The 14478-nt window shown below is 37.8% G+C and overlaps 1 protein-coding gene across 1 annotated transcript in view; it reads right to left on the minus strand.

The window, feature by feature from the left end:
* The window catches only part of LOC126483904 (aspartate aminotransferase, mitochondrial), a 94670-nt gene that overhangs the window by 29345 nt on the left and 50847 nt on the right, over positions 1-14478 (minus strand). Inside the window, exons 2-5 of the mRNA XM_050107172.1 lie at positions 13316-13472; positions 13025-13153; positions 6947-7168; positions 6578-6734 (exon numbers count right to left, since the gene is read on the minus strand). Of these exons, the coding sequence (XP_049963129.1) occupies positions 6578-6734; positions 6947-7168; positions 13025-13153; positions 13316-13472 (665 nt within the window). The remainder of the gene's footprint in view (positions 1-6577; positions 6735-6946; positions 7169-13024; positions 13154-13315; positions 13473-14478) is intronic.

Consider the following 14478-nt stretch of genomic DNA (forward strand, 5'->3'; position numbering starts at 1 on the left):
AATGTCAACTTCATTTGAGCATGAATCTAGTAAACAATGCCCATAGCACAACAAAAGGAGGGTTGGTGCAGCATCATCCTCTAGGTCATTTGTGGCTTTCTTAAAAGATGGAATTTAATTATGTCATCCAAAGATATCATTTCCTCCTTGTTTTTCTCCAACAGCAAATTCTCAAAGTAATTTCATTGCAGATGAAATTAATTCACCATCACACAGATGTCACTCCATCTACCTTCAACATCACCATGCCTCTGAACCTGAACATTTATTTCCTACAGTTCTACACACTATCTGGACAGATTTTTAAATGAAAGGCAATTCTTCACTAACGAACTTTCGATCCAATGTGTGCCTTAATGCTGCGTTTATGTAGTACACTGGCAGACATATGTGGTGTTTAAGAATGTTCTTTATCTATCTTTATCTCAGACATTTTATCATATAACTCTGTAGGTATATTTTCACTTTTTTAAATATCTGGAAACATCATTGCAAGAAACAAATTTTCTTTGTTCACACCTGTCCTCAGAGTCCACAATAACACTGTATGTTGCATTATCATAATATAATCTGTAATAATTGTCAGACCATAGATTGTACATCGTAGCACTACTGTCCTTGTGAATGGCTTCCTATACTTCGTGCAACATCTCACTTCATTGGCTATATCTTGTGCTTGACAGACAATGTTCTTGGAGTATTCATACAAATCTTGTAAAGTGTTCTAAAAAGTTATATTAACACAGAAATAACAATAACTCATGCTTCACATGAAGCTCAAATCGTCTCCTTGCTCTCGGCTGAGTTGACAATATTTATTCCATAGTTGGGCAAGAAATGGTATGGTATGCTGGCGAATGTGAAACAGAGATGATCTTATACACCTGATGCACCATGAAGAACTATCACTGCATCAAAGAGACTGATTACAAGTCCTGTCCACTCCCAAGACTTGACTAAGGCACTTTGAGATACTGAGTGCTTTCAGGATCCTTGTCTTCAGGGCATTTAGGTGTGGCAACCAGGATAGTTCTAAATCAAATATGAGACCACAAACATCACTACTAAGTGTTTAAATTTTAAAATGATGGCCTTCATTTATAATAGCAGTAAATTAAAATTATGGTGAGGACAATCACAAAAAAACAACACACACACACACACACACACACACACACACACACACACACACAAAAACTAAGAAGAAGAAAGATTAAAACCTGTCTTTGCAAGCCACTCTTCCATACTCTTAACTCCAAGTTGTGACCAGTAAGATGCTGTTTAAAACCAATTGAATGCTGCCATTCCACCTTATGCCTCTTAGCACTTTTGTGCCTTGCCATTAAACCGATGTTTCAGAGTCCAGTGGCATTACTCTAATAATGTACTCAACCACCATGAAATCTTTCCTCCTAGTTTTATATAAAATTTGCATGTCCACTTAAGACAAGCTGCTGTTTGTTGCAAATGGATGTTCTTGTTGTTGTTGTCTTCAGACCTGAGACTGGTTTGATGCAGCTCTCCATGCTACTCTATCCTGTGCAAGCTGCTTCATCTCCCATTACCTACTGCAACCTACATCCTTCTGAATCTGTTTAGAGTATTCATCTCTTGGTCTCCCTCTACGGTTTTTACCCTCCACGCTGCCCTCCAATACTAAATTGGTGATCCCTTCATGCCTCAGAACATGTCCTACCAACCGATCCCTTCTTCTAGTTAAGTCGTGCCACAAACTTCTCTTCTCCCCAATGCTATTCAATACTGCCTCATTAGTTATATGATCTACCCATCTAATCTTCAGCATTCTTCTGTAGTACCACATTTCGAAAGCTTCTATTCTTTTATTGTCCAAACTAGTTATCATCCATGTTTCACTTCCATACATGGTTACGCTCCATACAAATACTTTCAGAAACGACTTCCTGATACTTAAATCTATACTCAATGTTAACAAATTTCTCTTCTTCAGAAACGCTTTCCTTGCCATTGCCAGTCTACATTTTATATCCTCTCTACTTCGACCATCATCAGTTATTTTGCTCCCTAAATAGCAAAACTCCTTTACTACTTTAAGTGTCTCATTTCTTAATCTAATTCCTTCAGCATCACCCGACTTGATTCGACTACATTCCATTATCCTCATTTTGCTTTTGTTGATGTTCATCTTATACCCTCCTTTCAAGACACTGTCCATTCCGTTCAACTGCTCTTCCAAGTCCTTTGTTGTCTCTGACACGATTACAATGTCATCGGCGAACCTCAAAGTTTTTATTTCTTCTCGATGGATTTTAATACCTACTCCGAACTTTTCTTTTGTTTCGTTTATTGCTTGCTCAATACACAGATTGAATAACATCGGGGATAGGCTACAACCCTGTCCCACCTCCTTCCCAACCACTGCTTCCCTTTCCTGTCCCTCGACTCTTATAACTGCCATTTGCTTTCTGTACAAATTGTAAATAGCCTTTTGCTCCTTGTACTTTACCCCTGCCACCTTCAGAATTTGAAAGAGAGTATTCCAATCAACATTGTCAAAACCTTTCTCTAAGTCTACAAATGCTAGAAACGTAGGTTTGCCTTTCCTTAATCTTTCTTCTAAGATACGTCGTAGGGTCAGTATTGCCTCACGTGTTCCAACATTTCTACGGAATCCAAACTGATCTTCCCCGAGGTCGGCTTCTATCAGTTTTTCCATTCATCTGTAAAGAATTCGCGTCAGAATTTTGCAGCTTTGGCTTATTAAACTGATAGTTCGGTAATTTTCACATCTGTCAATACCCGCTTTCTTTGGGATTGGAATTATTATATTCTTCTTGAAGTCTGAGGGTATTTCGCCTGTCTCATATATATTGCTCATCAGATGGTAGAGTTTTGTCAGGACAGGCTCTCCCAAGGCTGTCAGTAGTTCTGATAGAATGTTGTCTACTCCGGGGGCCTTGTTTCGACTCAGGTCTTTCAGTGCTCTGTCAAACTTTTCACGCAGTATCACATCTCCCATTTCATCTTCATCTACGTCGTCTTCCACTTCCATAATATTGTCCTCAAGTACGTCGCCCTTGTATAGACCCTCTGTATACTCCTTCCACCTTTCTGCTTTCCCTTCTTTGCTTAGAACTGGGTTTCCACCAAAGCTCTTGATATTCATGCAAGTGGTTCTCCTTTCTCCAAAGGTCTCTTTAATTTTCCTGTAACCAGTATCTATCTTACCCCTAGTGAGATAAGCCTCTACATCCTTACATTGGTCCTCTAGCATCCCTGCTTACCCATTGTGCACTTCCTGATGATCTCATTTTTGAGACATTTGTATTCCTTTTTGCCTGCTTCATTTACTGCATTTTTATATTTTCTCCTTTCATCAATTAAATTCAGTATTTCTTCTGTTGCTCAAGGATTTCTACTAGCCCTCATCTAGGTCCTCTGCTGCCTTCACTACTTCATTCTCCTTCTACTGTATTTCTTTCCCCCATTCCTGTCAATTGTTCCCTTATGCTCTCCCTGAAACTCTGTATAACCTCTGGTTCTTTCAGTTTATCCAGGTCCCATCTCCTTAAATTCCCAACTTTTTGCAATTTCTTCAGTTTTAATCTACAGTTCATAACCAACATATTGTGGTCAAAGTCCACATCTGCCCCTGGAAATGTCCTACAATTTAAAACCTGGTTCCTAAATCTCTGTCTTACCATTATGTAATCTATCTGATACCTTCTAATACCTCCAAGATTTTTCCATGTATACAACCTTCTTTTATGATTCTTGAACGAAGTGTTAGCTATGATTAAGTTATGCCCTGTGCAAAATTCTATCAGGAGGCTTCCTCTTTCATTTCTTAGCCCCAATCCATATTCACCTACTACATTTCCTTCTCTCCCTTTTCTTACTACCTAATTCCAGTCACCCATGACTATTAAATTTTCGTCTCCCTTCACTATCTGAATAATTTCTTTTATTTCATCATACATTTCTTCAATTTCTTCGTCATCTGCAGAGCTAGTTGGCATATAAACTTTTACTACTGTAGTAGGCGTGGACTTCATGTCTATCTTGGCCACAATAATGCGTTCACTATGCTGTTTGTAGCAGCTTACCCACACTCCAATTTTTTTATTCATTATTAAACCTACTCCTGCATTACCCTATTTGATTTTGTATTTATAACCCTGTATTCACCTGACCAAAAGTCTTGTTCCTCCTTCCACTGAACTTCACTAATTCCCACTACATCTAACTTTAACCTATCCATTTCCCTTTTTAAATTTTCTAACCTACCTTCCCGATTAAAGGATCTGACATTCCACGCTCCGATCCGTAGAACACCAGTTTTCTTTCTCCTGATAACGACGTCCTCTTGAGTAGTCCCCGCCCAGAGATCCGAATGGGGGACTATTTTACCTCCGGAATGTTTTACCCAAGAGGACGCCATCATCATTTAATCCTACAGTAAAGCTGCATGCCCTCGGGAAAAATTAGGGCTGTAGTTTCCCCTTGCTTTCAGCCGTTCGCAGTACCAGCACAGCAAGGCTGTTTTGGTTAGTGTTACAAGGCCAGGTCAGTCACTCATCCAGACTGTTGCCCCTGCAACTACTGAAAAGGCTGCCGCCCCTCTTCAGGAACCACACGTTTGTCTGGCCTCTCAACAGATACCCCTCCTTTGTGGTTGCACCTACAGTACGGCTATCTGTATCGCTGAGGCACGCAAGCCTCCCCACCAACGGCAAGGTCCATGGTTCTTGGGCGGGGGGCAAATGGATACTTTACCTAAATCTTTGTGAATTTAACTGCACTTATTGAATGATCTTTTTTCATACACCACAGAATCCTCAGTAAACCATCTAAGATAGCTGCATCTACCCAGACACTCCACAGACCACCGTAGAGTGCGTGGCGCACGGTACCCTGTACCACTGCTTTCATTTCCTTTCCTATTCCACTCACAAACACAGCGATGGAAATATGACTGTCCATATGCCTCTGTGTAAGCCCTAATGTCCTGTATCTTATCTTCATGGTCCTTATGTGCAATGTATGTTGGCGGCAGAAGGATCATTCGGCAGTCAGATTCAAATGCTAGTTATCTAAGTTTTCTCAATGGCATTTCTCAAAAAGAATGTTGTCTTCAATCCAGGGATTCTTGTTTCAGTTCCTAAAGCATCTCTGCAACAAATGATGTTAGAACTTACTGGTAACAAATCGAGCAGCCCACCTCTGACTTGCTTCTATGTCTTCCTTCAATCCGACCTGGTACAGATGCCAAACAACCTAGCAGTACTTAAGAATAGGTTGCACCGGTGTCCTATACGTGGTGCCCTTTACATGTGAACCACTGTTTTCTAAAATTCTCCCAATAAATGGAAGTCTACCATTCACCTTCCCTATCACAGTTTTCACTTACTCATTCCTGATCTTCATATTGCTTTTCAGCGTTACGCGTAGATATTTAAACGACTTGACTGTCTCGAGCAGGACACTAGCAACAGTGTATTCGAACATTTCAGATCTGATCTTCCTACCCATCCACATTAACTTACATTTTTCCACATTCAGGGCTAGCTGCCATTTGTCAAGCCAATTGGAAAGTTTGTTTAAGTCATCTTGTATTTTCTTACAATCACTCAGCTTCGACACCTTACCATACACCATGGCATCATCAGCGAACAACCACAGATTTCTGCCCACCCTGTCGGCCAAATCATTTATAAGTGTGGAGAACAACAGTGGCCCTATCACACTTCCCTGGGACACTCTTGATGATGTCCTTGTCTGTGATGATTACTCGCCATGAAGGCAGCATACTGGGTTCTATTATTTAAGAAGTCTTTGAGCCATTCACATATCTGTGAACTTATTCCATATGCTTGTACTTTCATTAACAGCCTGCAATGGGGCACCATGTGGAAGGCTTTCCAGAAATCTAGAAATATGGAATCTTTCCACTGCCCTCCATTCATAGTTCGCAGTGTATCATGTGAAAAAAGGGCAAGCTGAGTTCAGCACGAGCGATGCTTTCTAAAACCATGCTGATTCATGGACATAAGCTTCTCAGTCGCAAGAAAGTTGTTGATATTCAAACTGAGAATATGTTCAAGGATTCTGCAGAAAAAAGAAGTTACAGATATTGGTCTGCAATTTTATGGGTCCATTCTTTTACCCTTCTTATATACTGGAGTCAACCGCGCCTTTTTTCCAGTCTCTTAGGATTTTGTGCTACTTACACTGACTACTGTATGCTTATATATGCTAAGAGCAACAGAGATCCTTTCACATTTCCTTTATCATCTCAATTTTGGCATCATTTTTTATGAATACTCTACATCCAAGACAACAAGCTGGTTTCTTCCAGTCAAGAATCAGTCCGAGCAATCGCACATATTGGAACATATAACAAATCAGGACAGGCATTCTAGCAACATGAAATAACAACACACTTTGCACAACATGTAATCTTGGAACTATTTATAACATCTTCCGTGAGGAGAGGAAGTCAGCTCACACAGGGTGATGCAAAAGGGAGGTGAGGGGGGGATGGGGGTGGAGGGGGTGCATGAGCATTCTGAATAATATTACATAGAACTTCACATACCTGAAGCAAATCCTTGATAAGCCATATCAAAAAATGGAAATAGCTTCTTCTGTTTCACAACATTCGCTATTTCTTTCCACTGTTCAGGTTTTGGGTCTACACCAGTGGGATTGTGAGCACACGCATGGAACAGAATTATCGATTTTTCTGGAATTTTCTAGAAATGAAATATGGCATAACATAACTCAATTATGGACATAATGTGACACATTTAGAGCAATCCTACGCTCTTAAATATCTTCCTCTAATATAGCAAACATTAAGTAACACATTTTAAGAAAATTATGTCACATGAATAGGATATTTTGCTCATGTCCAATTAAAATAAATTACGAAAATGATGTTAAATGAAGAGAAAATTTTACTCACTGCTATGTCCTGCAAAGCACCTTGGAAATCAAATCCACAAGTTTTTGGATCATAATAACGGTACTGCTTTACATTAAGGCCAGCATGCTTAAAAATTGGGGTATGGTTACCCCATGATGGGGTTGGCAGATACACTTCTTTGTTGCCTGGGAAGAACTTTTCAAGAAATGCTGCACCAATACGTAAGGATCCAGTTCCAGAAATTCCCTGCAAGGTAGCATTCTGGAAGGAAGAAAAAAAATGTATTTATGGATGATACACATTTATCTTACTTTCATTACAGCTAAATGTTCCACAAAACACTATGAAAGTTCTAGAAACAGTTACCTTTTGCTAGTGTGTGACAAACTTACAGCAAACAAGCCGGAATGTATAACAAGTGCTATTACAAATTACACATGACAAATTTACATCAAAATTTGCTGATACAGTCAAGAGGTGACATCTCATGCATAACTGCATAACATGAACATTGCGAAGTATTTTCACATTAAAAAAAATGAAGTCAGTCTCATGATTGACATTGTCAGTCTGGGGGTGATCTGCAATGTATGATTAATTGAAGAAAACTTCACAAGCCAGTATCACTAAAAAAGCATTTTACTGAATGACCGGTTTGGCAGAACTATGCTGTCATAATTGGATCTTATACACACTAAATTTTTTTAGAACATATTGTCCATCAGCATTCCATGTTGCTTCACATTACATATGTACTTCCCACTACCATGTAGAAAACCACCCACTGGCACGCTTATATTTGACATGCCAACGTGCAATGATCTTCATGGATGTGGGAAGTGCATATGCAATGTGAAGCGGCTTTGAACACTGGTGGACAATATGTTGTAAAAATTTTAATGCATAAGATCCAACAATGGAAGCTAGTTCCATAAGAAATGGCCATCCAGTAAAATGCTTTTCTAGTGATCTTGGTTTGTGAATATTTCTTCAGTTAACACACACATACTATACACAGTTAGGCATAAAAAAGAAATACACTAGCATCTGCACTGTGTGTACATGTTCCACTGTGTGATATCTTACAGAAAATTTGCAAAATTGATACAAACATTTAAAATTTGTCAAAATTGTGCAGGTTGATACATACAAATTTTAGAGACAGCTTAATTTCAAAGCTATTAGCCAAGAAACAGTTGTCTCCAACAGAAACATATCCCAAGTGAAAGACAAATTACTACAATGTTTTTTTAATTTAATTTTTATTCTGCTGTCATCAGTTTTTTGGCTGGTTTAATGCAGCGTGCCATGACTTCCTCTCCTGTGGTAACTTCATTCCAGACTAGCTCATGCACCCAGTGTCCTAAATGATTCATTGGATTTCTTCCAATATCTGCCTTCCCTTGTTTTACCCTCTAAGGCTCTGATCTAGTACTATTGGAAGTTATTCCTCATGTCTTAACAAGTCTTACCATCCCTCCCCCTTTTCTAGTCAGTGTTTTTGGTACTTTTTTTTCTCCTTGCAGATTCAGTAGGAACATTTTGTAATTCATCAGTGCACCTAATTTTCAACATCCTTCTACAGCAATACCTATCAAATGCTGATTTTCTTCTTCGTCAATTTTCCCCACAGTCCACAATTCACTTCCACAACATATAGTGCCCCAAATGTACATTCCCAGAAAGTTCTTCCTCAAAATTTAAGCTGATTTTTTAAACTTGCATGATTCTTCTGGCCTGGTATACCTTATTCATCTGTGGTGGTCTGCATTTTATGTTCTTCTTGCTTCACATGTCTTATGCTAGTTCCGTAACTTCCTCGTCACCAATTTAGACATTATATTTATTGCTGATCTCATTTCTGTTAATGCTCATTACTTTCATCTTTCTTCAGTTCACACTCAATCCAAATTCTGTACTCATTACACTTTTCATTCCACTCAACAAGTTACGCAATTCTTCCTTACTTTAACTGATGATAGCAATGTCGTCAGCAGAATTTTAACGTTGACATGCTTTCACCCTGAATTTTAATCTCATTCCTGAAGCTTCCTTTATTTCCATCACTACTTCGGTAACATACAGATTGAACAGCAGGGGTAGAAGCCAATATCTGATTAACAACCTTTTTAAGTCAAGAACTTTGTTGTTCTTCATTTTCTTGTTTGCATATTATCTTTTTATTTTTTCTCACAATATGAATGTTTTATTTTCCTCATTAGTAATAAGAAACTGGTACATTGCTTCAGAAGACAGCAAAGATAGGAATTTAAAATAATCTTTGTAACAAAAGAAATTTCAAGAGAATATTCCATTTTTTTTACGACGTTTGTTTCAATCTTGCTTGAGAGTACTTACGTTTTAGATCTCACACAAGGACATGTAATTTTTACTGCTGTGTCAACAATGAGTATTTTAAATACTATGTGTGATAAAAATGCAAAAGGAAAAAATTACATATTACGAGTTATAATAGACGCAAGAATATTTTTTTATTTCTATGCATGACTTTTGCCTAGAGTGAGTGTGTAAAATAATCAGAACAATTGAGCACATGTTGCTGCAAAACATGGTTTGCGTGACTTCAGTATTGGTAAGTTGCATTGTATTTTTCTTGCGTTGTGAGGAAGACCGTTCCTGGTGCCAAATTTAGTATCAACAAGAATTCATGCATCAATTCCAGTACTGCAAGTAGTATTTCTCATTACATAAATTTCATGCTGATTCATACTCTGAGTTAGCTGATGGGCTGCCTCCTAGCATGGTTATTCCAAAATCTACCAAGAGCTAACATGTTCTCTTTTTTTTATGCATATCATATTAAGCACCTTTCTCTAGAACTTACACCTATTTTCAACATCTTACACAAACACTTTTTCTAGTTCCACAATTCATATTAATATATCTTTATTTTTCCCCAAGTCTTACATCATCCGCTATGAAACCAACATCAGAAATGCCTCTATGGTGCCTTTACCTTTCCAGATGTCAATTGCTACCTTTGGGATGGTGTGGATGGTATTTTCCCAAAACAAGGATGGTTTGTCTTCAGTCTCATGGATTATACACACCAACTTTAACAGTTGTTTGGTTGCCAATGAAGATTTGCATAATAACTACATGGTAAAGTACTCTTCTCTTTGTCTGCTATAATTTTCCAAAATCTCATTTTGACACCACACACTATTTTGGAAATATGAGGAATTTGTCGATATGGATATTTCACTCTGGCTTTATTGCTGGCACAGTGCGATTGCAAATCAATGTGTTACATCAGATCAGTGTTCTTCAGATTGGAGATAGGTACCTCCATCCAGGTCTAAAGAAAAATTCAATATGTTAGCTAAATTTGATAACAGCAACCTATTATGTAATACGCACCAATCACAAAATAATAGCGACCACCACCGTATTTACTCGAATCTAAGCCGCACTCGTATCTAAGCCGCATCTGAAAAATGAGACTCGAAATAAAAGAAAAAAAAAATATCCGGAATCTAAGCTGCACATGAAATTTGAGACTCTAAATTCAGGGGGAGAGAAAAGTTTTAGGCCGCACCTCCAAATCGAGACAAAGTTGGTCCATTGTAATTAAGACACAATTTAGGTCGAATGAATAATGATACAGCTACAGTAGTTTGGTTCGAGTCGTAAGCTTAGCAGTTAAGCTTCACCAGGTAGCCATTGCTATGCGTCAGGCGCTCCGTCCGTATTTATACGGGTACCCTTCCTTTTTCACTTGCTTCGTCTGGTTTGAATCGATTGCTTATTTTGCTTTGATCTGATAAGTGCCATTTTCTTTGTTATAGATGTTTACGTCACTGTAAGCTGAAAATGCGTTACTGTCATGCATGTCACGTATTGTTTGTCGCATTCTGATAGTGTATGTTTACGGCCTGTCGCCGATCGCGGCATGGCTTGCTTTTGTGATCGCTACTGCCGCTTTTTTAAAAAAAAAAAGGAGAGAGAGAGAGAGAGAGAGAGAGAGAGAGAGAGAGAGAGAGAGGAATCGTCTCATTAGCGAAACAATGGCAAAAGATTGCTATTTGTTGTTACTTACACTGCTGTTTTTTTGATAATGTTTAACAAGAACCAAATAATAGGCTGCATATGATAGAACATGTTCTGAATGAGAGTTAGGCGAAAATTTTTCTCCGTTTGAAAATCTTTGCGGCCGCTTCTTTAGTACATCAAATTCTGCACAGAAATTAGTCATCTTGCCATGCTTCATTTCTGACTGTATCACTATTAGGTATAAGAATAATACAAATATGAACATGACAGGATATGTACATTCTTCCGCGTTTGCTGTTGTCTCACTCTAGTTTCGTAGTTCATTAGGCAGACAGGAATTAAATGAGATAGCAGCAAACACGAAGGAATACATGGCAAAATGTTTATATCCACATTCTTTCTTATGGTGAAGAGTATACTGCATGTGATTCGCATTTCATCAGGTTCCTATTAGCAACCATCTCTTCTCACAGGTAGGAAAAAATTTAGAACGTAGAGTTGGCCATATTGACTAACATCCCAACAGTCTTGCCAGTCGGATTTTCGTAGCACATTGAAATTCTGCTACATTCGAAGATGAACAATACGGAATTTGTACTTACTTCATTGGATAATGTATGAAAATGCAGTGGTCGAAACTCAGGGCGGAGAAAAAAAGCTCGTCTTCCACCCTTTTTTTTAAAAAAAATTATTTACTGACGCAGAGGTTTTGGCGCCAGTATTTATCTTTGTGCCAACAAAGCATGCCTGTATAGCGCTACATATATTCGATGGGAGAAGTTAGTTGTGGCAGCACCTACCAACATTTTTCAGAACTTCCGCTTGCTTTGCACTCGATTCTAAGCCGCAGGCGGTTTTTTGGATTACAAAAACCAGAAAAAAAGTGTGGTTTAGATTCGAGTAAATACAGTATATTTCATTGCAAACTTTTTTGAATTTTGCACAGTGTCTTACTTCCATGTAAATATCCCAACAACTATGATCATTAACAAAATGGTGGTCACATCATGAACCTGACACAGCTGTAACTACTGCAAAAAATGATATTTTTTACTGAGTATTTTTTATAAAATCATCTGAGAAAGATTGCAGGGAGTGCACCTCGATTGTGTCATTGCCAACCAGCCAAAAGGTGTCTGCCTCCCCTTCCAAACAAACATATTAACTCTCCCAGCATTTTGGATGAGAACTGATCACTACACATCGGTCATCGTATCCTGTTCAGACGTATCTTATGTCCTAACCAGGCATGGCTGACACTTCTGCCAGCATCTCTCCCTGTTTCTCAGTTGCCCAGAAACTCACCTGTAAGGAACACAAGAGAGCTTTGTGAACTTTGAAAAGTAGGAAAGGGGTACTGGCAGAAGTGAAGCTGTGAGGGCAGGTCATAAGTTGTGTCCAGATACTTCAGTCTGTCAGAGCACTGAACACAAAAAAGACGAGGTTCTGGGTTCGAGTCCCATTCGGGAACACAATTAGAATCTGAAATAAAATTTCAAGATCAGACGAACTGATATCTCAACAGTGAATCATATGTCTCAATCTTTCATGTATTCTAGAAAAATAATGAATTTGTGATACCTCAAATGCATATTTATCTACAAAACTGCAAAGTAACTCCTTAAATAACTAAATGCCAACAGCTTAAATTGTATCTTTTGTTACTGTTTTCCCTTCAGCAGATTTGTTCTTATTCTAACCAGCTCACAAGCATGACACTTCTACCAAACTCACAACCCATGAGACAAACAACATATTAAATCTCTTCTAAATGTGCTTTGCATTAATTGCAAATCAGACAATCTATTGTACTAGATGACTTAGTTCCTCTGGTTCATAAGTAGCATTTTTTATGCAAGTAAAAATGCAACAAGGAACTAAAATCATTCTAAAATGTGTGTTGTCCGTATGACCATCAGACAATTCTGAAGCAGTCACACATTGTTGACAAAAAATTAATTTATTACTGCAAAAATAAAGAATGTCATGTTTCAAAGTACATTGTTTCCTAAATCAAAGATATGCACTGTTAATATAATCATTTGCAAATAAAAATTAATGCTACACTAACATAAAAGCATGGAGAATTAATTAATTACTTACCAAACCATTTTTCACAATTTCACTATCATCTCCCAGTGCCAAGAGTATGGATAGCTTACAATATTCTGGATTTCCAGCAATTGGTGCATATTCTTTGTCCATATTCTTTGCTCTTATTTTGTCTTCTGCCTGTCAAAAAGATATCAGCCTCCATCAACTTTATGAATTACACTGCATCACACACAACAATATATCCATAAATTTTATTTCTGTTCATGAAATGCAAATGCTGCCACTAGTCAAGTTATGTAACTATCTTTCTTTTTGATTACATATAACCAAGGCAATTACCTCTCTAACACTGGGTAGAACAAATGGTTTCCCATTATCATCTCTGTAAGCACCAACACCTAGGTTAATTTTCTTTGGGTTGGTATCTCTCTTATAAGCCTCTGTTACTCCTAGAATAGCATCTGGTGGTCCCATCTCAACATGAGACCACCATGAACTGAAATTTAAAATTAACAATCATAATAAAGAAGTGAACATCTAGAGCACTAAACAAATGTAGCATGAAAAATATTCAAAGGCAATATTAAGAAAAACTGAAATAGAAGACAACAGAAAGATGTACTCACTAGTCTGTATGCACATACACTACAGTTAAAACTGAGCACAGTACCATGACTTAAACATACTTATAGAGATGGTGCAAATGATCTTAATGTCTCAGCAGCTTACACTAAAAAAATGGGATAGAACAAATCATCTGAAACTTCCTTTGAATGGATTAATATTCACAGCCACAAAACTCTGAATTCTAGATAACAAGATATAGGAACAGGTGTATCAAGGCAGTCTGGTGACATTGCCACTCTCACGACTTAATATGACAAGCAACGCTTTTCAGACTTACGGAAGCAGATCTTTATAACAAATATTATTTATTATTATTATTATTTCTATTTTTCTCAGACCTTAGGTCTGGTTAAAAATGGAAAGTGACGCGGACCTTCATGAAGCGTGACTTCCTTTTAACTGTATGGTATATGTTACATTGTATTTAGGAACTTTCGGGTTATTGAACACGTATCAATAATTACGGATTTCTGTAGTTGTATATATACATTTGGATGTAGCTGTATTGCATTGATGTACTGGTGGATATTGTGTGGTATGACTCCTGTAGTTGATAGTATAATCGGTATAACGTCAACTTTATCCTGATGCCACATGTCCTCGACTTCCTCAGCCAGTTGGATGTATTTTTCAATTTTTTCCTCCTGTTTTCTTCTGTATATTTGTTGTATTGGGTATGGATATTTCGATTAGTTGTGTTAATTTCTTCTTTTTATTGGTGAGTATGATGTCAGGTTTGTTATGTGGTGTTTTTTTATCTGTTATAATGGTTCTGTTCCAGTATAATTTGTATTCATCATTCTCCAGTACATTTTGTGGTGCATACTTGTATGTGGGAACGTGTTGTTTTATTGGTTTATGTTTTATAGCAAGTT

This window comes from Schistocerca serialis, chromosome 6 (assembly GCF_023864345.2).
Source record: "Schistocerca serialis cubense isolate TAMUIC-IGC-003099 chromosome 6, iqSchSeri2.2, whole genome shotgun sequence".
NCBI classification, from domain to species: Eukaryota; Metazoa; Arthropoda; class Insecta; order Orthoptera; family Acrididae; genus Schistocerca; species Schistocerca serialis.